The sequence below is a fragment of the Gekko japonicus genome, unplaced genomic scaffold (genome assembly GCF_001447785.1).
Source record: "Gekko japonicus isolate JY-2015 unplaced genomic scaffold, Gekko_japonicus_V1.1 scaffold3150, whole genome shotgun sequence".
In the NCBI taxonomy this organism is placed as follows: domain Eukaryota; kingdom Metazoa; phylum Chordata; class Lepidosauria; order Squamata; family Gekkonidae; genus Gekko; species Gekko japonicus.
In genome coordinates this window covers 7900-33320 of record NW_015160320.1, presented here as the reverse complement: position 1 = coordinate 33320, position 25421 = coordinate 7900, and the positions used below count along the sequence as shown (strand labels likewise).

General features: G+C 48.5%; 1 protein-coding gene across 4 annotated transcripts in view; it reads right to left on the bottom strand.

The window, feature by feature from the left end:
- The window catches only part of TECRL (trans-2,3-enoyl-CoA reductase-like), a 52172-nt gene extending 37495 nt beyond the window's left edge, over nucleotides 1-14677 (bottom strand). For all 4 annotated transcript variants that reach the window (XM_015416948.1, XM_015416956.1, XM_015416963.1 and 1 more), the window contains exons 1-2: nucleotides 14343-14677; nucleotides 6532-6583 (exon numbers count right to left, since the gene is read on the bottom strand). In XM_015416948.1, coding sequence (XP_015272434.1) covers nucleotides 6532-6583; nucleotides 14343-14576 — 286 coding nt within the window. In that variant the 5' untranslated portion in view covers nucleotides 14577-14677. The remainder of the gene's footprint in view (nucleotides 1-6531; nucleotides 6584-14342) is intronic.
- Between the last annotated feature and the right edge of the window lie 10744 nt (nucleotides 14678-25421).

The following is a 25421-nucleotide window of genomic DNA, read 5'->3' as shown; positions in this document are numbered from 1 at the left end:
GGGAGGCCGGGCCTGCCTCAAGGGCGCCCTGCAGAAGCGCCGGGGAATGCATATTCCAGGGCGAGGGAAGGAATTGCGCGCTCTGCAAGGGGGAAGGGGTGTGTGCAATCCTAGTTTAGCATACTTTGACCGGGGGAGCGCCCGCCCGCCGGCTCCGAGGCCGATCTTCCCCCCGCCCGCCCGCCCACCCTGCCTGTTTGCCTGCCTGCCCTCGCCTCGCTGCCTCCCCCCCCACTCGCTTCTCTCCGGGACCTCCTCCTCCTGCCGCGCCGCCAACGCCTCCTGCGCTGAGCGCCCGGCCCAGCCTGACGCCGCCGACGCGCCGATCACCTATTCTCTGCCACGGGGCCGGGAAACAGGCGAGGGGCGGTTGCGGGGGTGTCTTTTGGAGAGGGTGTTCCCCCCCCGTCCAGCTCCGAACCAGGCCCGGGAGGCTGCAGCCACCCGGGCCTCGCTGTTCTCCCGTCCGCCTGGCTGGCCGGCTGGCTCTGAGGCCGGGGCGGCTGCAGAGCGTTTCCTGCGCATGCGCAGGAAAAGCTCTGTTGGTTTTGGGGGATTTAAATAGCCCCCCGATATTTTTGGCGGGGGTTCAGATTTTTGTGCACACGTGGGGACTGCCCCACGTGTGCTTAAACCTCCCCCTGCCCCCCAAGTGCCCCCTCTGGGCTGATTTAGATATCCGCACAGAGGGGGCTACTTCGGTATTAGTATAAGGATGATGATTGAAGAAATCCATTCACCCCATACTTTAAAGTGGCCTTTGGACTCTTGATGGCAAGTCCTGGGCCTTGTTTTCTGATTCAGACATCACAGAAAATTCTGCTTAGAGCTAAGAAGGAAAGTGAGAGGGAAGCTGCATCTACACTGTGATCCAGAGGATTCAGGGTGGGAAATTTCTGGAGTTTGGGGGTTGGAACCTGAGGAGGGCAGAATTTGGGGAGGGGAAGGACCTCAGCTGGGTATAATGACGTAGGAATTCACCATCTGAAGCAGCCATTTTCTCCAGGGTAACTGAGGTCTGTAGGAGCTGTGGCAGCTCAAGTGGTTAAGACGCTGAACTGCAGGCTGTGGAAGGTCGTTAGCTCAGCAGTTCGAGACCCAAGTGTGCCGCATGACGGAGTGAGTTCCCGTCTCTAGTTCCAGCTCCTGCCAACCTAGCAGTTGGAAAGCAAGACATAGCAAGTAGATAAATAGGTATCACTTCGGTGGGAAGGTAACAGCGTTCCGTGCGCCTTGTTGTTTAGTCATGCCGGCCACATGACCACGGAAACGTCTTTGGACAGCGCTGGCTCTTCGGCTTTGAAACGGAGATGAGCACCACAACCCTAGAGTCGGACTCGACTGGCTTTCGAGCAAGGGAACCTTCACCTTTACCTTTAACTGAGGTCTGTAGCCTGGAGATGAGTTGTCATTCCAGGAGATCTCCAGACCCCACCTGGAGGATACAACCACAAATAGACAAGCCCCTACGACAGCTCACTATAAAGGACCCAATCCAAGTGCTGTACAAAACATGAATTACTATTCAAAGATATATCTTTCTCCATAGTTTTCTTCATACAAAAACATTACAATGAGACACAGTCTCAAAAGATGGAAACACAAAGGCAACATAGGTTTAAAGACACTATATATATATATATACAGTCCAATATCTTGTGCCTAGGCACACAAGTCCAAAAAAAGTCCAACATTTTAACTCCCTCGCTGCCTGATAGAAGGCACCACAGTATAATTAACGTTCTGTTTTTAGGAGGCACAGATGTGTGATTAATGTTCTGTTGTGATGGGGCATGTCGACCTTCTTTCTCCCGTTTCTCAAAAGAGCTTCATCTGAGAAATTACTGTGACCAGTCTGTGGAAGGGAGAGCCAGTTTGGTGTAGTGGTTAAGTGCGCGGACTCTCATCTGGGAGAGCAGGGTTTGATTCCCCGCTCCTCCTCCACTTGCAGCTCCTGGATGACCTTGGGCAAGCCGTAGTTCTGTCGGAGGTGTTCTTGAATAAAGAGCAGTCTGTGTCAGAGCTCTCTCAGCCCCGCCTACCTTACAGGGTGTCTGTTGTGGGAAGGGGAAGGGAAAGGAGTTTGTAAACCGCTCTGAGACACCGAGTGAAGGGTGGGGTATAAATCCAATCTCTTCTTCTTCTTTTACCTCACAGGGTGTCTGTTGTGGGGAGGGGAAGGGAAGGGAGTTTGTAAGCCGCTCTGAGACACCTTTGGGTAGTGAAGGGCCGGGTATAAATCCAATCTCCTCCTCCTCCTCTTCTTCTTCTTCTTTTACCTCACCGGGTGTCTGTTGTGGGGAGGGGAAGGGAAAGGAGTTTGTAAGCTGCTCTGAGACACCTTTGGGTAGTGAAGGGCAGGGTATAAATCCAATCTCTTCTTCTTCTTGCAATCTTGAGATTAGTACATTAATTATACGGCAGAATGTTAATTAAATTAAATTTTAAAACTATAGTTTGTTTATTATTTCTTCTTTTGAAGGTATCTCCTTTCTTCTCCAATATTTAGTATACAATATTCTAGCAGTTGTAACTACATGTAAAATAAGATAAGACTTGTTTTTTTATATTACTTTTTAAGATTTTTGGTAATATTTCATGTATTTCATGCTTCCAAGCCCAATTTGTTTTACTTTTATCACTGGACTCTTTGTTCTATTGCTTCAGACAAACACGGCTCCCCACTTTGACCCTTGTGGTAATCATCCTTAAGAGTCCCGCCTCTCCTCCAGGGCTCTCACCCAATCCTTGCCATTTAAGCCTCATGCAAATCCAAGGGATTGTCAGCCAACCGGAGTCCACGGAACTCCACAGGATGGGAGGGGCTGAGCCTGCCTCAGCTTTTAAAAGGGCGGCAATCTTTGCTTTGGGACAAGGACGTTGTGGCCCTGGAAAGGAGGCGTCAGCTCAGCCAGGCTTTTATTTGGCTTTTAAGTCAGGGTTTGGGGGTTGCTTTTTGTTTTGTACACCCAATAACGGTTATTGGACCTCCTTCCTGAGTCTGGTTTTGGTGTTTTTATTGTATTGTTCTATCATTTTAAATGTCGATTTTAATTGTTCAAATGTTTTAATGTTTTTGTGGGTGCCACCTGAGGGATCCTGATCGGGTGGGATGGTGGCGTGAAATGTTTTAAATAAAAAAAATATTTTTATTTTAAAAAAATTATTTTATTTTAAGCTCTTCCCTGCCTTGAGACCCCTAATTTGGCAGAAAGGTGGGATAAAAGTGTTTTAAATAAAACAAAGGAAGGTTTGCAAAACTTCAGGAATGAAGTGGTGATCCAATGTGAGGAAGAAAGAGTAGCTACTCCAATTGTAATTGTTCACTTGCTGTCTTACTTATCAACTGGGCGAGATAAATTATGTGAAACTGAGACACATCAAGACATTTGGTGACTAAGTTGTACAGCCCTGAAATAGATGGGTCCCAAATGTCATTTCCGGTGGATGGGAGAGAATTTTGTTGTCTGACAAGTCTCAAGAACACTTTGGAATGACGGCAAGAAGATAAGGCACCCCTGTCTTTCAGGGCCTTGGGGAGTGGGAGAGGGCCTCAGAAAAGGGCTATGACATCTGGAGGCATTTGGGGAGGAGAGGGTTGGATGGCAGGCCCATTCTCAAAGAGAGAGAGAGAGAGAGAGAATGACCAGCCAGTATTAAGCATGTTTAAGTCCTATTGACTTGAGGGGATAAACTAAAGTTTATTGTGAGGTGCTGCTGGCTGACAGAAAAACACTGAGCTTCTTTGAAAACAGCTTCACGGGTTGCCGGTTCAATGTAAGGAGCAAGGAGCTGGTTATGAGTGGCTGAAAGGCCCGGGATCCACATAGAATTGTCAACCTCCACATGGCACTTGATCGCCAGACAACCAAGATCAGTTCTCCTGGAGAAAACGGCTGCTTTGCAGGGTGGGCTGTTTGGCCTTGTGCCCCCTGAGGTCCCTGCCCTTCCTAGGCTCCACCCCCAAAATCTCCAGATGTTTCCCAGCCCAGAGGTAGCAATGTCGAGACAGTGTGTGACTGCAATAAAGAAGGCCAATGCTATGCTGGGGATTATTAGGAAGGGTATTGAAAACAGATCAGCCAATATAATAATGCCCCTATATAAATCAATGGTGAGACCTCATTTGGAATACTGTGTGCAGTTCTGGGCACCACACCTTAAAAAGGATATTATAGCTTTGGAAAAAGTGCAGAAAAGGGCAACTCGAATGATAAAAGGGTTGGAACACTTTCCCTATGAGGAAAGGTTAAGGCGCTTAGGTCTCTTTGGCTTGGAGAAAAGACGACTGAGGGGTGACATGATCGAGGTTTATAAGATTATGCATGGGAAAGAGCAGGTAAAGAAAGAGGTACTTTTCTCCCTTTCTCACAATACAAGAACTCGTGGGCACTCCATGAAACTGCAGAGCGGTCGGGTTAGAACGGATAAAAGGAAGTACTTCTTCACCCAAAGAGTGATTAACACATGGAATTCACTGCCACAGGAGGTGGTGGCGGCTACAAGCATGGACGGCTTCAAGAGGGAATTAGATAGGCATACGGAGCAGAGGTCCATCAGTGGCTATTAGCCACAAGGTATAGATAGGGGCTCTGGGGCAAGTGATGCTCTGTCTTCTTGGTGCTTGGGGGGGGGGGTCAACAGTGGGAGGGCTTCTAATGTCCTGGCCCCACTGCTGGACCTCCTGATGGCACTGGTATTTCTGGCCACTGTGTGACACAGAGTGTTGGACTGGATGGGCCTTTGGCCTGATCCAACATTGGCGTCTCTTATGTTCTTATGTTCTTAACCCTAAATCCACCTATCTCAAGGCCCGTCTCTCCCCGGATGTCCCCGTGCACCAGCTATCTTCCAGGTGTTCTTTCATTCGGAGCGTCCCACCTGGCATCAACTATGGCCTGCACTTTTCCTGTGGCTGTTCCCACTTTACAGATTGGGCTCCCCGAGGAGGTGAGGGGGTACTGCACTTGGGAGCTTTTAGGAGGCATTGCATGGCTGTTTTATTCACCAGGTCCTTTAAGAGGCAGGTCTTTTTTTTTTTGCATTGCATTAGGCTTTGGGGGTGTATGTGAGGTTTTTTTGTTTGATACCCTAATTATTTGCTGAAAGTTATCTTGAGCCATAGGGAACGATGGGGAACAAAGGTTTAAGTACTGTGATAACATAGGCGATGTTGCCCCAAAACCTGCCCACAATATAATTAAAATTTTACGTACTAAGGGTGGACAATATATTCCAGCTGCCCTTAAACTATTCTGGGCCAAAATACTGGCTCAGCTTTTATAGAGGACAATGCCCGGGCCACCTTCTTCCTGCTTTGCACCTTTGGAGTGAGTGCAATTGAAATTTTTGAGAGCAGCCCTTTAAATGCTCCTTTGTGTCTCAAATGCAAATTTGCACCTGGAAACTGGTATGGTAAAGTTGGGGCCAGGGTGTGTCTTGCCTCTGTTAACCTTTGGCTAAAACTAAACTATAATCCCCAGGGCTTAACTCCCTTGATTCTCTGTGACAGTCATCAATCTTCATGGCTAAAGGCAGGAAATAACAAGCTGGTGAGTCCGAGCTTCTCCTCTCATTCTGTTTTGGATATGGGGTATGCCCAGGTGAAACAAATTTTAGAGCAAAAGCAGTTGGACACTGGGCGGCAGTCAGACATAGAGAGGTCACTGACTTACCTGTCCTCAGAGAGCTCTAGATATGTGGTCGCCCCGGCCGCTAATCTCTCCCAACTGGAGGTTCCTTGTCAGCGGAAGGCATTTCCCCTTGCCAGATGGCCTGCACTCCCTTCTGTGGTTCTGGAGGGGTGATGCAAAAAGCCTCCCAAGGCAGACAGGCTTTGCCCCTGTAGTTCAGGGGAGACTGAAACTATAGAGCAGGGTGTCACTTTGCTGCCCTTTTTATCAAGAGATTCACTCTCAGTTCCTTCTCCCTTTGCTGGGCAGACACCCTGGTCACTCAGATTCGGTGCATGCCAGGATGTGATTGGCAGATAAAACTCTCAGGCTTCAGCTCGTAATGAGAAGCTTTTGTGTGGCAGCTTGCAAAGGCCATGAGAAAGTTTTGCATATTGAAGAATTTTATTAATAATTGTACATATTTAATTATTGTTTACCCACTGTATCATAGCTCTGTTTTATTGTGATCTATGCAGACTGTGACTTCTGCTGGTCTATGGCTGTTTTAATCAAGGTTGGATACATACTTAGGGTTGCCAACTCTGAACAGCTGACCATGGGCTGTGTCTATCTGGTTACCCCTATCCACGATGATTTAAACTGCCACAAATAGAGGCACTGCCAGATCATGCTAAGCCTCCAATGTGACTGCAGCCAAAGTGTGATGTCCACAGTGAGACTTATTTCACTCTTTACTGACTCAAAATTATTTACTGTATTTCTAGCACTCAAGATCTGCCTCAGATCACAAAAAGCATTTCAGCCTTTCCGTATTCACTGCACTTCAAAGGAAACCCAGTCTTTTCTGATGACTTGAATGAACTTATTTACCAACTGCAAACAGCCAGGTACTTACATACTTTGTGAAACTTGTGTTTGACATCCAGAAGAGTAGATGAAGGCGGTATCTGAAAGGAGGAAGGGGGAAAAAAGAAAACAATGTTTGCTTTTCCTGTTCACCAACATTACAGTTTTGAGGCTGGGAAAAAGAATGAACCTGTGCCGCTTCGTGCTCCATGGGCATGCTTCAGTGACAGTTAAGCACTTCTGTGTCCCATTTATTTCAATGAAAGCTTTCAGCCAGTGCAGAGGTCAGGGTGTTGGAATGGGAGCCAAGAGACCCAGGTTCGAATCCCCTCTTCTGCCTAGGCAGCCTTGGGCCAGTCGCACAGCCTCAGGGCTGTGATGAGGATGAAATGGAGGAGAGGAGAATGTCAGCCCCTCCTCACAGGGGAGAACAGCAGGGTATAAATGAAGTAAATAACAACAACAACAACACGTGGTTTGGGATGGCTCATCTCAAAGAGATGAAGGGGTAGCTGTTACTTTTCTACAAGGAAATGGATTAGAATTGCCCACTGAGACTGTGGCTAATGATATGGACTGCCTGGAAAGGTCTCAAGGCACCAAGAGGGAGGTTGCGGGCTTCACATGGATGGGAAACTATAGATGTTTATACACAAATGCTAGAAGTGTCCGAAGTAAAATCAGGGAGTTGGAGTGCTTGGTGTTGGGGGGGGGATAGACATTGTGGGTATTTCAGAAACTTGGTGGGATGAGGAAAATCAGTGGGATACGGTGATTCCTGGTTATAAATTATATCGGAAGGATTGGGGGGGGAGGGTTGGAGGTGGGGTGGCTCTGTATGTCAGAGAGGGTATACAGCCCAGTAAGACTCAAAGGGTAAGAGAATTGGATTCGCTTCTGGAAATGCTATGGGTTGAAATAGTGGGCCCAAAAGGAAGCTTAACACTGGGAGTATGTTATCGCCCACCAGATCAAAAGATAGAGAAGGATTTATAAAATTATGAATGAATTAAAGATAGTGGCTAGACGAAATAACTGTGTCGTAATAGGTGATTTTAACTACCCACACATAGATTGGGTAAATATGTGTTCAAGTCGGGAAAAAGAGATTGACTGTGCTATGGAGCAGATGGTCACGGAACGTACCAGGGGAGAGGCAATCCTGGATTTGGTCCTAAGTAACACCCAAGACCTGGTGAGAGATGTAAAAGTGTTTGCACCACTTGGGAACAGTGACCATAATGTTATTAAGTTTGATACTTGTATAATAGGGAGTTGCCCAAAAAGACTGACACAACCCCCTTTAACTTTAAAAGGGGTAACTTCTCTGATATGAGGGGACATGTGGGGAGGAAACTGAAAGGAAAAGTAGAAAGGGTCAAAACCATTGGGGAAGCTTGGAGACTATTTAAAACTACAGTCGTAAAAGCTCAGACACAAATAGGTATAGAAAAAAGCCTGCATGGTTAACAAGCAAAGTAATGGAAGCTGTAAAAGGTAAGAAGGATTCCTTTAAGTGGTGGAAAGCTAGTCTCAGTGAAGTTGATAAAAAGGGAACACAGACTGTGGCAAATAAAATGCAAGTCTGTGATCAGGCAGGCAAAAAGGAAATATGAGGAGCATATTGCAAAAAACATAAAGACCAACAATAAAACTTTTTTCAAATACATTAGAAGCAGGAAACTAGCCAGGAAGGCAGCGGGGCCCTTGGATGACCAAGGGGTAAAAGGAGTACTCAAGGGTGATAGGGAAATGGCTGAGAAGCTGAATGCAGATTGAGGTGACAAGTGAGGAAGTCCTATGACTGATAGACAAAAACTGATAAATCACCAGGCCCAGATGGCATACATCCAAGAGCTCTGAAAGAACTCAAATGTGAACTTGTGGATCTCCTGACAGAAATATGTAATCTTTCCTTAAAATCTGCCTCCATTCCTGAGGACTGGAAGGTAGCTAATGTCACTCCCATCTTTAAAAAGGGTTCCAGAGGAGATCCGGGAAATTACAGGCCAGTCAGTCTGACATCAGTACCAGGTAAGTTGGTGGAAACTATTAAGGAAAGAATTAGCAGGCACATTGATAAACAAAAACTATTCATGCAGACTCAGCATGAGTTCTGTAAGGGAAGATCTTGTCTCACGAACCTGTTAGTGTTCTTTCAGGGTGTTAGATACGAGACTCGAGACAGCAGGTGAACAGTGATAACAGCTTTATTTGAACACAAAGAAGAACCAGAATGAGACAAACTATGGAGCAACAGGCTCCTTTTTAAACAGTCCGGGCTTGGCAAGCCACGCCCACATGTCAGCTAATGTGGGAAATTACAGGCCTGTCAGTCTGACGTCGATACCGGGTAAATTGGTGGAAACCATTATTAAGGAAAGAATTAGTAGGCACATAGATGAACAAAACCTATTGAGGCAGACTCAGCATGGGTTCTGTAAGGGAAGATCTTGTCTCACTAACCTGTTAATGTTCTTTGAGGGGGTGAACAAACATGTGGACAAGGGGGATCCAATAGATATTGTTTACCTTGACTTCCAGAAAGCTTTTGATAAAGTTCCTCATCAAAGGCTCCTAAGTAAGCTCAAAAATCATGGGATAGAAGGACAAGTTCTTTTATGGATCAAAAACTGGCTAGTTCATAGAAAACAGAGAGTGAGTGTAGGTGGGCAATTTTCTCAGTGGAGGGTGGTAAGCAGTGGGGTACCGCAGGGATCAGTACTTGGTCCACTGCTTTTTAACTTGTTCGTTAATTATTTGGAGTTGGGAGTAAGCAGTGAAGTGGCTAAATTTGCGGATGATACGAAGTTGTTCAGGGTGGTGAAAACCAGTGAGGATTGTGAGGCACTCCAAAGGGATCTGTCAAAGTTGGGCGAGTGGGCGTCAACATGGCAAATGGGGTTCAATGTGGCCAAGTGCAAGGTGATGCACATTGGAGCCAAAAATCCTAACTATAAATACACGTTGATGGGGTCTGAACTGGCAGAGACTGATCAAGAGAGAGATCTTGGAGTCATAGTAGATAAGTCACTAAAAATGTCTAGACAGTGTGCGACTGCAATAAAAAAGGCCAACACTATGCTGGGGATTATTAGGAAGGGAATAGAAAACAAATCACCCAGTATCACAATGCCCCCGTATAAATCAATGGTGCAGTGTTATTTGTGGTACTGTGTAGAGTTCTGGTCACTACACCTCAAAAAGGATATTCTAGCTTTGGAAAAAGTGCAGAAAAGGGCAACTCGAATGATAAAAGGGTTGGAACACTTCCCATATGAAGAAAGGTCAAAACGCTTGGGGCTCTTTAGCTTGCAGAAATGATGGCTGAGGGGTGACATGATCAAGCTTTACAAGATTATGCATGGGATAGAGCAGATAGAGGAAGAAGTACTTTTCTCCCTTTCTCACAATACAAGAACTCGTGGGCACTCCATGAAATTGCTGAGCAGTTGGGTTAGAATGGATAAAAGGAAGTACTTCTTCACCCAAAGAGTGATTAACACATGGAATTCACTGCCACAGGAGGTGGTGGCGACTACAAGCATGGACGGCTTCAAGAGGGAATTAGATAAGCATATGGAGCAGAAGTCAATCTATTAGCCACAAGGTATAGACAGGAACTCTCAGGCTGGGGCAAGTGATGCACTGTATTCTTGGTGCCGGGGGGGGGGCAACAGTGGGAGGGCTTCTAGTGTTCTGGCCCCACTGCTGGACCTCCTGATGGCACCTGGTATTTTTGGCCACTGTGGGATACAGAGTGTTGGACTGGAGGGGCCACTGGCCTGATCCAGCACTGGCTTCTCTTATGTTCTTATGGTCAATTCTTTAAAACAGTGGAACTTAAATTTCCTTATCTTTGGCTGGAGTGGAAGGGGGGAGGGGTGCCACTGGTTGTAGCCCCAGAGGCAGGTGAGCCACAATTTCTGTCCCCAGAACCCCCCCTCCACCGGGTTGGGCACAGAGGCCAAAAGGGACAGGGCCAGTGGGGCTGGAAAGGGTCTTCTGCCTGCCTCTCCGGTGCTTCCCTTTGGCCACTCTGCCCCGGCCTGACCTCTCACATGAGCCGAAAGAGGAATGTGTTTGATTTGGTTTCCCTTGCGGCACACAGGCCTGAGGCGTGTGGACTTCCTCTTCACCTGCTCTGCACTGTGATGTTTGAGGGGGGGGGAGATCCCTGGGATTGATGGATGCCCTAACTAGACACTGAAATCGGTCGCTCACAGGTGACAGGGGCCCTGTGGCTACAAAGAGTGAACAAAGGTGCTAACCTTGGGAAATACCCTAAGGGCAAACGGAACTTCCCCAGAACAGTCTCTCCCCCAGACCATCTCGGTCAAGCTCTAATCAGTAATCTGCCTGCCTCACCCAGCCTGGGAAATTGCTGGCGATGGGGGCGGGCTGTGCCTGGGGGAGGCAGTGTTTGGGGAGTAGAGGGCGCTCAGCTGGGGTGTGATGCTGCACCCTCCAAAGCAGCCTTTTTCTCCAAGGGAACTGATCTCTGCAGTCTGGAGATCAGTTGCAATGGATCTCCAGGCCCCACCAGGAAGTTGGCAACTAGTGTTGCCAGGTCCACCCTGGTCACCTGCAGGGGGGTGGTGGGTGGGGTTTCCAGATACAGGTTGGACAAGTCCTGGAGGTTTGGGGGTGGAGCCTGGGGAGTGCAGGGTCCTCAGTGGGGGGCAGGGACATCTGTTTTCTCCAGGGGGGAACGGTGATCTCTGTAGTCTGGAGATGAGCTGTAATCCCAGGGGATCCACAGGTCCCACCTGTAGGCTGGCATCCCTATTGACAACCCTACACATTTAGTTACATACAACACTTATTAAGAGATTCAGCATTTGCAACACTTTCTGGAAAACAATTTCTCCGTTTTACAGGTGGGGAAGAAAGCTAAGGTTGGCAAGTCGCTTCACGTTGGCAGGGGTGGGCAGCAGGCTGGATGACCAGGCAAGTAGATCGGCTGCCTGTATTGACTGACTGGGTGTCCGGGACCAAGGGGCCGAGGGGGGGGGGAGAGAGAGAGAAAGAAAAGAGAGAACAGGAAGACAGAGGGGGGAAAGAGCTAACAAAGGGGTGTCTCCAAGGAATGGAAGCAGAGATTATTTATTATTTATTTGCTTTTAAATTCCACTTCTGCTCTTTTTAATATGTTGAATGTGTGGTGCTCCTTTCCACTAGTTTTAATGTTGATATTTTATTGCTAGTGTCATTCATCCTTACAGTTGGAAGCCACCTCAGGAGCAATGTGCTAAGAGGCAAGGTACAATGTTTTGTTTTTAACAAAGCCAAGGAATATACAATGGATGCAATGGCCATTGAGCCTTTAAGAGTGTCACGGAGACTACAAAAAGCACTGTTCTTCTCCTTCAGAGGTGCTCATCATTATGCCATTCCTCTTTCCTTTCCCTAGCAACCCCCTATAGCCTCCCCCCTTTTCCTGCTTCCTTCTCCCTTTCCCACCCACCAGAGAATGTATCTTAATCTGATCCATCTTCAGCTTTCCCTCCTTCCTTCCCCCTGGCAGCCTCTTCCCAGGAAAATTCTGACCAAGTTGCATGGTGCTGGCCAAGCCAGGCCGAGTTGAGCATCTGGGAACCTGCAAGGACTTGCAGAAGGCACCTCATTGTCAGCTATGCTGCCATGATGTTTATGGGCAAGTGCGCATCTACTTGACCTGTGTACCAACTGCTGTAGCATTCCTTTGTTCTTTATTATCTCTGACCTTGTAGGCTGGCTGTGTAGCGTCTTCCCATCAATTACCCGTGGGATAGGTTTCGATTCGCAGCTTTGGCTTTAACGGCCTGGGGTCCCATTCTCCCGCACATGGGAGTCAGGCCGATTGGCCTAGGGGTGGGGGGTGGGGGTGCGTACGAATACCCTATATCCCATTATGCTTGTAGGAACGTAGCCATTCCTAACAGTGCTGAAGTTACTGCCTCTATAGCTCTTACAATAAAGTATAACCTTATGCTAAGCGTGTACTCCTTTGTTTGGCTGTGGAACCTGACACTCATGTCCCCCTGTATTCCCATCCCAACACTATTTCCTCTTTCCCTTCACGTGGTGTCCCCCATATCTCCAACTTTCCCTGTTCCTTTCTGTCCTTCCCGTATCCCAACCAAGATACTTTTCATCTGCCCGCCCCCCCCCCTTCAGCTATAGTTATTTCCTTCATTCATGCCTGCCTTCCTCCACAGCGGGGTGCCTTCCTTCTGCTGGTGGGGGGCTGGGTGGGTTGGAGGGCGTTCTGACGGTGGGGCAGAGACATTGGCGATGTGCTGATGTAACTTCTGGAAGTGATGCCATCATGTCAGCAACATCGGCGCAACACGACTTTTGGGGGGAAACTCTATGGCAGAAATGGCTACAAACTATAGAGTTTTGCCCCAAACGTAGAGTGTCGCCCCTGATGTCGCCGACATTATGATGTCACTTCTGGAAGTGGAAGTGATGTCGACATGTTGCTGATGCCGCATGGGGACGTCTGTTTGGGGGTGGGGCTTCCCCTGCTGGCCAGCTTGCAAAAGCGAACAATCCCCTACCTTGACCAGGAACCTGGCCAGCCTAGTGGGGACCAAATCAGCTCCTTTTTGTCCTCACAATAACCACGTTTGACACAACAACCATGCTGGGATTCGAACCTGGGTTTCCCAGACCCTACCCTGAAACTCTAACCACTAGACCACACTGGCTTTCTTAGGGTGGCTGCTGTTAAACAGTAGCAAGCAGCCAGGCCTAGGTAAGTCCTGCAAGTCCTGCAATTGCTGCCAGGCCTGAGGTGGACGAATCAAAGGCCAAAACAGTCCTGTGAAGCCCCACACACACACACACACACTTTTCCTGAGAGAGCCCAGGGCTTGGCAGTACTGCCCTGGCAGGGAGGGCGGGGTACAAATCTAATAAATAAATAAATAAATAAAACTGTTGTGGTTGCCTAGCAACAGTCCTGGGGAGAGGCACCATTTTTAAAAAAAACTACACTAGATCATTTTGTCATTGGAGGGGGGATTAACGTCCTCATCACCATCATCATCATTATTATTTAGATTTCAGGTTTTTCTGTAAACCTGGGGCTTTTACAGGTTTGTAGAGAGATCTGTCCATGACCCCCATTCACTGGATTTAAGTATCCACAGGTGAGGCCACATTGAGAATTAGGTAAATCAATTTTAAATAAAGATTGCTGATTACTAAAACTGAATACTAGCTATCAAATAATAAATATATAAAATAAAAAAGTAGGTTCCCCATCAGATACTAAAACTCAGATATTAAATTCCACCAGTCAACAAATACCACTTACTACCATAATATAAAATATTAGTTGTTCAGTGACATTGGATATCAAATGTTGGTGGCGAATAATGGATAACGAATATGCCACAGATACTGACTGTCAGCAAGGGGACACTGACAGGTACAGCTTTGGAGAAAATGCTAGTGAATAAACCACAGCCAAGAATATTGAAACTCTACATTACGAGCTGCACTAGCCTAAGGGGAAGGTGACGGTGGGATGGACATTCTGCGCAGTGTAGGATTTTGGATTCTCAGCCCAATTAAAAAGTCATAGCGCTGCACTGAAGCAGACCTTTTGTCCGTGTCTTATCGGCCTTATCTAACGTATACAGTTAAATATAATGTACAATATGAGCATCACACACAAATCAGATTCAGTTAGCGGGATGAGTCACAAGCGTTTTGCAACTTGGGGTGGGGGGGCGTATAACTGATGTAAATGAAAAACCTTGCAGAAGGAAAAATGCTTTCCCTTGAGAGCATATTTATACACCGCTGGTGCTGAAATTGGACCCCGCATCCCACAGTCCAGACTCACAGAAATGCACACCTGCTTACCTTGTCCACGACGCAGATCTGCTTTTTGCTTTGGGCATCTAGAATCTCCACTTCGAAGTAGGTGATCTTTGAATGTCTCAGGACCGGTGGGGGTCTCAGGTGGCCGGCAGAAAGGACCAGTTGAGAGAGGCTGAAGAAAGACCTCATGTCATTTTGGGGCACTGGCAGGGCAGACCCCTGAACGGCAGGATTCCTCTTGTGCTCTGAAGCGTTGGTCTTGTGTCTCCGGAACATGGCCAGGATACCGCACCAGGGCCTGTCATGTCAACACAAGACACCTCCAAGGGGCAGTCTGCTGTCCTGGCATCGGTTAAATACAAGCACAGGCTGGTTGAACACAAAAGGTCAAGTGGCATTCCACTTGGAGAGCCCAAGTTTTTATATAGAAGGATTGGAAACAATAGCTCTCTAATCCGGAACTATATTTAGCTCGCTATTGTGCTGTGTGGCATTACTGGGTGAAGGGCTCCCCCCCCCCCCGTTTATTTTAACTCCCTTGTTTAAAACAGCATGTCCTGTTCAGTCGCTTGATCTTGATTCCCTAACAATGACAGGCTGGTTCCTCAAAAATGTTTTGAAACAATCCCAGGGCTCTAAAGGAATCAGGAGTGGTATGCAATGAATGCAAACATTATCTATAGAAGCTGGGTGTGCAAAAGTGTCCATTTATGAAAAAGTCAAATGTCATCTGTGCCGGAGGTATTCGCTAAGGCAGAGCATGTCTATACTAAGTTTAGGATGTCAAAGAATCGACCTGTCAAAGGTTGTCAAATGACTGCCAGGTACTATCAAATGCTCCCTGCTGTCAAGAATATCCAAAGTAGGCGGCGGTTTTCCATTTTTAATTATGTCACACTGTCATCTGGTAGCAAAAGCCCGTGTGAAGTTTTCTTTCCCAGCTTTGCTAGGCATGCGTGTGTGCGAACAGACACGCCCACTTCAGTTAGGACCAAGAATCCCCTTGCCTCTCCACACATTGCCTCTGAGAGGGAAGGAGACACATTCCTGACCTTGGCAGGGACCTGGCTGCAGACATGGAGTGTGCAGGGCCAGTGCTTCATCCATCTTGATAAAGAACCAAAGTTTTAAACCAAGACCTTTTCTCTGACCTTCATCTAAGATATGACCATGCCACATGTATTATTGCAATGCAATAAGACACTGGATTCCATGTACATATTGCAAAAATTGCCTCTCAAATCAAACCCCCTCTAAGATATAACCTGCATTATCTATATCCACCCAGCAACAACATTCCAAATTAAATTTTTGGTTGCCTCTAGCTTTAAAGCAGTTGCACAGCTACAGAGCCCATGGTAGAAGTCCAGGCTTTTCAAGAGAACACGTTCCCATTGTACTGACAGCACTTATTTTACGCTGGGAAGGGGGCAGGAAAGGGATGTCTTTTTTGTTTCAGGTACTCTGTAAAATGGTGATTAGGTATTTGACAACTTCAGCCAGCTTTCCTATGCCGATGTTGACAGGATCCTGCATGCTGGTGAGAGCCAATTTGGTGTAGTGGTTAGGAGCGCAGACTCTAATCTGGAAGAACTGGGTTTGATTCCCAACTCCTCTACATGCAGCTGCTGGTGTGACCTTGGGTCACTTATAAGTACTCTCGGAGCTGTTCTCTCAAGAGCAGTCCAGGAAAGAGCTCTCTCAGCCCCACCTACCTCACAGTATGTTTGTTGTGGGGAGGGGGAGGGAAAGGAGTTTGTAAGCCACTCTGAGACTCCTTCGGGTAATGAAGGGTGGGGTATAAATCCAATCTCTTCTTTTTCTTCTTCTGTTAGGCCAGCCACATGCCTCTTGGACCCATGTCCCTTGTGGCTGGTCAAAGCCAGTGGCAAAATAATAGGGGGGGCCCTGGTGGACATTATCAACCTGTCCCTGGAGTCGGGGGTCTGTCCAGCAGGGCTGAAAGAGACTGTGGTGGTACCGCTCTTGAAAAGGCCATCCTTGGATCCTACAGATCCTTCCAATTACTGCTCAGTTTCAAACTCCTCGTTTCTGGGAAAGGTAATGGAGAGAGTGGCACCCAAGCAACTCCAGAGTTTCCTTGATGACACATCAGCATGGGACCCATTCCAGTCCAGTTTTTGCCCCAGCCACGGGACACAGATGGTGCTGGTTCCACAGCCAAACAAAGGAGTACACGCTTATCATAAGGTTATACTTTATTGTAAGAGCTATAGAGGCAGTAACATCGTCACTGTTAGGAATGGCTACGTTCCTACAAGCATAATGGGATATAGGGTATTCGTATGCACACACCCCCACCCCTAGGCCAATCGGCCTGACTCCCGCACGAGGGAGAATGGGGCCCCAGGCCGTTAAAGCCAAAGCTGGGAATCTAAACTAATCCCATGGGTAATTGATGGGAAGACACTACACAGACAGGCTACAAGGTCAGAGATAAGAAGGAGCGACGGAATGCCGCAGCAGTTGGTACACAGGTCAAGCAGATGCACTCTTGCTCATAAACATCATGGCAGCATAGCTGACATTCTGCCCACCCAAAAGTCAATCCTTCCCAGTCATTCCGGGAGGTCTCCCGGCTATTCCGGGAGGTTACCCGGTTTATCTGAAAACTCCCAGTGGAACTTGCGCAACAGCTTAGGGATATCCCCTACTTCCACTCATTCATGGTGCTGGAGTCAATAACTACTGAAAACAACTGACTGGTGATCCCTGGCCCAAAAGACATCTGGGACAGGGCCTTTCCTGTGCTGGCCCTGGCCTGGTGGAACTCTCTGCCAAATAACATATTGGGGCTTCCATTATTCCCAGCTTTTCAAGCTTTTGGTTTATATCACAAACTCCCAGGTTCAAACCCCCATTCAGCTGAAAAACTTGGGGGTGGGGTGCTTGACCCAGAGCTAGGGTTGCCAGCCTCCGGTTGGAACCTGGAGATCTCCCAGAATCACAACTGACCTCCAGGCTACAAAGATCATTCCCCTGCAGAAAATGGCTGCTGTGGAGGGTAGACTGCTGAACTCCCTCCCCTCCTCAAGCCCTGCCCTCCCCAGGCTCCGTTATGTCTTTAGGGAGGCAAAGGAGTCACAGGAGCTATGTTCATTGGAACACAACAGCCAACTAACAGAACAGGCCACAAATGAGCCTCAGGAACTCTTAATTCCTCCTCCAGTAATGGTCAGAAGAGCTCAGCCTCTGGGAGTTGTTCTTCAAGCAACAGTACCGATATACCACAGGCTGTACCCCCCAAATTCCCAAGAATTTTCCCAAACGGAGCTGGCAGCCTCAATTTCCTCAGGCAAGCCTAATCTGCAGAGTAGGATGAGGGTAAAATGGAGACCCCCCCCCGTTCTAGGCATAATCTTCGTGGGGGCGGCGGGGCTTCAGTCCCCGCCGAAATTTTCAGGAAGGTGCTCAGCCTCCCCCGGGAGCCACCCTTGCTCCTAGCAAAGCAATGCCTCTGGCCCAGCCCCAGCCCCCCCCCCCCAGGAAATTGGAAAGTCTACACCGCTTTCAGTGAAGGGCAGAAGACAAACATGTTTAGGTTGGAACCAATGCTCCCTCTAAGCTGTGGAGTCCTGTGAGCAAAAGTTCTACTTTGTGAGCTACTGGCATTAAACCTGTGACCGAGTGATCTGGTTGCTGCATAAATTAGTTTGCTCTGGAGCCCTCCTTCCTGAGCTAAGACAAAAATATGTGAGCTGGAGGCTAAAAAACTGTGAGCTAGCTCACACTAACTCAGCTTAGAGGCAACACTGATTGGAACAATGTTGTTGTCATCTGTGAAAATGGTGTTTTGGACCGCGCTTTACCTGGCCATTTCAGGAGGGGATCACAGGGTGAATTCCATCAAGCATCTTCCTTTGCTACGGCTGAGTTTTCTTCTTGAGCTGTTCTGCTTTTGATCGGTAGCGCCTTTGGCTGCTCAGACATCCGCTGTCATTCATGGCTCCTGTCGGTGGAATGATCATCACCTGTCACTATTTCTCCCACACATTCCAAGCTGCTCCTTGGAAACAAAACACTTCCTCCTCTGCATGAAACTTGATATGCAAAACCCGGTAATGAATTCTACCTTCTGGTGTTGGGAAATGGATCCCATCGTCCAAATCACAATCTCCTGGGTTTATGTGCATTTTAACCCACAGATAACCCCCAAACCAGATTAGGTGCCCATTTTAGAGGTGCAGAGTTGGAAGCTGAAAGCACCTTTCCAGAAGGGCTTTGGCCTCCTATTTCTCAAGCAGCAGTGCCTGCTGCCACAGAGGCAGGCTGGTCTGCTTCCTGAGAAAAAAACGAGAAAAAAGGTCTTGGATATGCTAGTTAAGAGGTCCACAGAGCCCACTGACACCTCTCTTGGTACCCGCCAAAGTGTTTTTAGAAAAATGGGTTGGATCAGGGGGAGCTTTTGCCCAGCAAGGCTTCTGATTGGCTGTTGGAGGTTTTTAAAGTGTTGCCACCACAGCACAAGGATCTCCACTGTGTGACTGACGGGAAGCCGTGGCAGCCATTCTGTAGCAGCCATTCTGTAGCAGCCATTCTGTAGCTGTGTTTACCACACAGTGGCCCTGTTCACATGGAGCATTTGCCCCGCAGAAGGCACAATAGGGTGGATTTCCCGGGCACGATCACACTGGAAGATCTAGGAGGCGTAGCGCAACCGTGGCCAACCCATGGTGTGCCACCGAAGATGCGCATTTAAAAGGTACCTGAAATAACCTACTGTCAAATGGTTTGCCACAGGCTGCATACGGACTCCCGTGGTGTGATCGCGCCGGCACATGGCTATTCCCCCGGGTTGTCCTCTTTGCTGTGCGCACCAATGGAGGAAGCCCCGGTGTGCCGCCTAATGACGGATCAGAATGCGATGGCGCAAATAGCCACGCCTCCCCCCCCCACGTTTTCTGGCACGTGTGGCCGGAGCCAGTGTCAGGATTACAAAGGTTCCTGCAGTCCCAAAAAGATTTGGGATCCCTGTGCAAATGTTTGCATTTGAACGGGCAGGCTGTATACCACTTCTCTGGTTCCCTTTTAGGCACCAATGAAAAGCTCCAGGGGAAGCTTACTGGAGCATTTCCATTGATCTTCAAATGCTGTGCTGATACGGTTATCAGGGCCTGGTCACAGACAACTGTGGTTCATCTTGTGGCTTGATAAAAATGAGTGTCTTCTGAAGAATACTTAGAGCCGGATATTCTGTCACGTAGTAGATACAGTAGGTAACAGAGTTGGTATGGAAGACAGGGGTGGGGTATGAGACGAAAGCTCAGTTCCAGCATTGCACATTACCATGGTTTAATTAAACTATGGCTAGGTCGACTGTCTGAATGCGGGCCAGTCCATGACCTCTCTCACACAGGAGTCCAATGGCACCTTAAAACTTTTGTGACTCAAAGCTAGGGTTCATCTTCACTCTTCTGTGCAGTCCCACATTAGGGACTGCCTATGCGCAGCCCTGCCTTTGGAGAGAACTTTCTAGCTCTGGAGCTCTGAAAGGCACCCCTCCCTTCTCAGGGCACGCATCTGTTGCTTCCTGCCAAAACACGTTCCAGGGGCCGGCAGCACCCTTCCCCCCCCCCTCAGTTTTTCTTTAGCCGCCAAGCTGAGAGGACTTGCCATGCTCCACTCTTCAGAGCTTTTTTGTTGATCTTCTCTGCGCTAATGGCTCAAAAATCTTTATTTTAAAAATGCCTCCTCCAGTGCGGTGCTAAAATGCCACAATCTGATAAGCACTCCCTCTGTGAATCACGCAATGTAGGGGCCTGCTGGCACTGCCATCAATTTGCCCCGAAGGCCAGGAATGACCAGGCATCGTGCCTCAAGGCCGCTCCCCAGGAGTGTGCCCTTTCAGGATCAGACAAAACAGCTGCCGGGCGATCGGCTGCAAAAGAGCTCTCCACTTGGCCTCCGTCGGTATTGTCCTCATGTTCCGCCCTGACCTCAGATCCACACAGATGTCTGTCCCAATCACTTGATCCGAAGCACCACAGTACTTCTGAGCCTCTGCCCACAAAGGCTAAGTCAAAGTCTAAACACTCTGATAAGCGCTTGGTTCCAGCGTTGGCCCTATAGTCTTGGAAGAGGAACTGGATCTAATCCCCCATACACCATCCCCACACCTCTTGGATCTGGATGACTCAACATCCAAGGGTGACATTGTGACTGCGCCACCTGCCCCGCAGAGGGAAAAGAAGCATTCAGTCCCAGCAGCTGCTGCTTCTGTGCCTCCAGTTCTGGCTCCATCATTTCCAACTCAGCTGTTCCCACAGTCTTGGTACTTGAAGACTTTGCAACTGCCTTATCCACAAGGGCCCTGGTCAGTTTATCCACCCTGTGGTCAACTATGGTTGGATCCCTACTCTTCAGCTACATTTTGCCACCCCGTTCCATGGAGCCTGCCCAGCTCATCCTGTTACAACTTACCTGCTCCTTGTCTGTCTGAACCCGAGGCCAAGGCTTCCAGATCCAACATCAGATCCAAATTTCCTTCAGATCCATCCCTGGATGAGGCTGTGGGTGACCCCTCTCCTATATCTTCTCCACATGAGGATCTCAGGCTCTACTCTGAGCAAATGCTCAGAATGGCCAAGTCCTTAGAGATGGATGTTCTCTCATCCAACTTGCACCCTAAGAATAAAATTCCTTCTGTGCTGCATTCCAACTCCCCCAGACAGGTAGCTTTTCCCATCCTAGAGGGCTTCTTGGATATAGCCACGTCCCTTTGGGGAAAACTGTCCACCATCCCAGCCACTTCTAGGAGGATTGAGCACCTATACAAAGTCAAACAGACTGCCTGTATGTTCCTGTTTAATCACATGCCCCCAGATTCCTTGGCAACAGAAGAGGCTCGGGCAAAGCATCACTCTGTTGACAGAGAGAGATGGAAAGTGGGCTCCCTGGGCTGCACAGTCAACTCTGTGGCTGCTTTAAGCTTCCCTATCGCCAATTACCAGGCCATTATGGTGGCATACCAACTGTTGCTGTGGGAATGGATGGGCTCCTATATTGAACTCATCCCAGAGGAGAAGCGTTCTTTGGCAAAATTGCTGCCGGCAGAAGCTACTAGACCCTCGAAGCAGCAAATGAATGCCGGGCGTCATGCCGTGGATTGCTCTGCATGCTCCATGGCTTGAGGCATTTCACCTGGATCTTCCGTTCAAGGGTTACCAACTCTTTTCTGCTCACTTTGATGACACCTTTGCATAGACTGAAAAGAATAAACAGACTGCCAGGTCCCTAGGAGACACTGCGACCTCACCGCAGACCTACAAGCAACGTTTTCCCACCGGGGAGTGTTTTCAACAGCAGGCGTATTCCAGAGGAGCCGACTCTGCCCCCCTTTCTACCCTTCCCAGGGCCGTTACTCTGCACCTGCAGTGCATTCACAGCATAAGGCACCCAGACCTCCCTCCAAGCCTTCCCGCCCTCAATCATCGAAGGACCCCCTCCAGAGCCAGAAATTGTTGTCCTGACTGGCCGATGCCTCATTGGTGACACCACCCATTTTTCTGGACAGGCTGTCTCGCTTCCAGAATTCCTGGCATGACATCACTTCAGGTTCTTGTGTTCTGGCTATCATGACTAAGGGTCAGAACCTGGAGTTTTGGTAGGGTTGCCAGCCTCCAGGTGGGGCCTGGAGAGCTCCTGCTTTTACAACTGATCCCCAGGTGACAGAGATCAGCTCCCCTGGAGAAAATGGCTGCTTTGAGGGGCGGACTCCACGGCATTGTACCATGCTGAGGCCCCTCCCCTCCCCAATCTCCACCCACTCCTGGATCTACCTCCAAAGTCTCCAGGTACAATGTTTAAACTTTCCATCCCACATTCAGTTGTATGTTCCCTGCATTGGTAGTCTCAAAATGCTAATCTGTTAGAAGGCATGGGTTCTGGTGTACAGGTGCCCTCACATACAGTCACCTTAGATGCTTCCCTCTTTGAATGGGGCATCCAATGTGAGAGACTCTCTGTGCAAGGTCCCTGGACTCCTTCAGAGGCTAAGAGACATATGAATGTTTTGTAGTTTAGGGCTATACGTTATGCTCTTGCTTCTTTTTCAGATCTGCTTCACAAAACATTATTCAGGTACAGACGGAAAACACCACAGCCATATCCCACTTGAACAAGCAAGGTGGAACAGTTTCATTGTCCCTCTACATGGAAACAGTAAGGATCTGGAAATGAGCAACACAAGACAACGTGTCACTCCAAGCCATCTTTGTTGCCCCAGAAGGTCAGGCCAAATTAAATCAGAAAGGTTTTTGGCCAAACATTATGGAAGAACTTCCTGACAGTTAGATCGGTTCCTCAGTGGAACAGGCTTCCTCGGGAGGTGGTGGGCTCTCCTTTTTTGGAGGTTTTCAAACAAAGGCTAGATGGCCATCTGACAGCAATGTGGATTCTGTGAACTTAGGCAGATCATGAGAGGGAGGGCAGGAAGGGTTGCATCAGTGCTTAGTTCTCATGGCCCTTTCTTACATACCCTGGGAAACAGTGATTGACACTTTGGGGTCAGGAACCAATTTTTCTCCTGGCCAATTTGTTGTGAATTTCCTGCATTGTGCAGGGGGTTGGACTAGATGACCCTGGAGGTCCCTTTCAACTTTAAGATTCTATGATTCCATGATACACATTGCTGGAGTCACCACCGCAGACACCCTCAACAGGACCTCCCTCATCCATCACGAATGGTCTATTGGGGACAAATGCATCATTCCTATCTTTAGGTTATGGGGTTTTCCTGAGGTGGATCTGGCAAATAAGATGTAAAACCGGGTGCCAAGAAAACTGCCCCATCACCAAGTTGCAACTGGTATTTGTGTAGATGGCATAAGTTGTTCCAAGATGAGTGCAGCTGGCAGCAGTGGTGCAGAACAGTCTTTTCCAGAATACATGTGAGGCTCCCCCACCTTCAAGACGGGCTCCCAGCCTTCCAGCATCCTGCCACTGAAGAGGAAGCATCTGCTGCCTCTTCCGCCTGCCTCCCTGCTCTGCTCCTTCCCCCTGGCTGCCTCTTGGCCAGTCCCCTCCTGGCCTTCCCCAAGTCCATGCTCAGCCTTGTCCCCTGAGCACTCCTTTCCCCTCCCCTCCCCTCCGCTGCCTGGCTCCCAGCCTTGTTCTCGGCCACCCCGGTCCAGCCACTGCCCCCTCTGGGCCTTCCTCACGTGGGTGAGTCAGATGCCTGGCGATCCTTGGCTTGGGTAACCAGGGAAGGGATCAAGTCGGGCCATGGAGTCAGCTCCCCGAAGCACAGAAGTTGGCAGAAGATCCAGTCTCTGGCCTGCATCAGGTGCTCCTGTCTTTCAGCCTCATTCCTCACTGAGGAAGCAGCATGGCCAATAATACACAGCAGTATGACACACAGCATGACCATGACACACAACATGCTGAGAGCTCTGATGGGCTTCCCTGCAGGCACAGCGACCCCAGGCTGGGCTGCCCTCTCCCGCCCCCCGGTGGCAGGAAAAGGCAGCGCACAGCTGGGCCAGCGGGAAGCTCTCAACTCCCCACCAGCCACCTGGCCTCAGGCTGGCTTCTCTTGCAACTGGGTTTAAATTGGCCTGCAAGAGAAGCCGGCCAGCGGCTGAGGGCTGATCCTGCCTGACAAATAGCCGGGATTGCTCCCACCTCCCCGCTGTTTTCAATCAGACTGAAAGACCTGACTATATCCAGGATTTTCTTGGGATTCTTTTTTTGTTTTGGTTTTGGTTTTCCTGAAAAAACCCAGATACATTTGGGAAGCCAAAGTATCCCCCCAAAATACCAATTAGGTATTTTTGGGGTATACCAATAAGGTATTTTTGGGTATATTTTCAGCTCAGGTAGATCAGAATTCACCCCTATTGTGTAGTGGGAGCCGCATGGATCGACAACAGACAACGACGTGGTGCATAGCATGCTTTATTAGGCACACAACAAGACAAAAGACAAACGGCCGGCAGGCCAACTATATACACACCTGGGGACCACCCCTTGGTCACCATTGGTGGGTTTGAATCTCCCGCCATGGCTCCCATTGGTTCCCCAGTGGAGGGACTAGGATCCTAGTCCCCATTGTCTTCCCAGACTGAAGCTCGGGTATATGCGCTGACCTCCGGTGGCGGTCAGTGGACACAACAACCCCCCCAATGCATGATATGTAAGTATTGTTTTCTTTTTAAAAATCCTAAAAATGCTGTGTTTTTATTTGTGCTTCAGGAACAGATGCAGATGCTTGAAATGAACACAGCTTTCTTAGAACAAGAGAAATATCTTGGAGTACAGAGATCTTATTAATTCCCCTTGCAGTCCATATAACTGAGACGAAACTTCCATGAGGAAGCTGGCAGAGAGTCCCTGAGGCAAGTCAGGGAAAGGAGCCAGTGAGAGGGAATGCTCAAGCACTGGAAAAGAGGCAACCAAAAAGGGGAGAGACGTGTACAGCAGGTGCGACTCTCGGGGGAGGTTGTCGCGTGGTGGGTGGGGAATGCACTCCTACAAGGATTTCCGAGCCCTTTGAGGCTGCTGAAGCACTGCAGCACTTCAGTGCACGTGCAAAAAAGGGGAGGGGGATGAAAAGCCGATCCACAATGTGAATGTGAAACGGGCAGAACACGGATGGGGGGGGAATGAAGAAAACGTCACACCAATAGCGCTATTGTCGGAATTGCTGCAACACTGACGAAAACTGAGAAAGCAGCTGCAGTCTGGTAATCCAGTGCCGAAGCCAGGACCTGAGGCTTGTTTGTATTGACCTAATAGTCTTAATTAGGGTTTCAGGTGATGTCTGAACTCAGACATTCATCCTGGCTGGTTCCTTGGCAGCACTTTCCAGGCTACAAGGAGAGGGCAATGCACTTCAGCATTCATCAAACCAAGCCAGGATGCGTGAGATGGTCTGCAAACCAACAAAATAAACGGTGGTTTCTTCTGAAGAAGCTGATATTTCTAGCATTTAAAATTATAACGCAGCACATACACAGATAAAACCACAGTTTGTTTAATTTCTTTTAACAATGAAAGAGAAAATGCGGTTTTGTCATGCTTCTTAGTCAGGTCACACCATACAGGGTTTCGTAAGAAGATAACTGTTTATTAGTGGTTCCAGTACTAAAGAACACGTATACA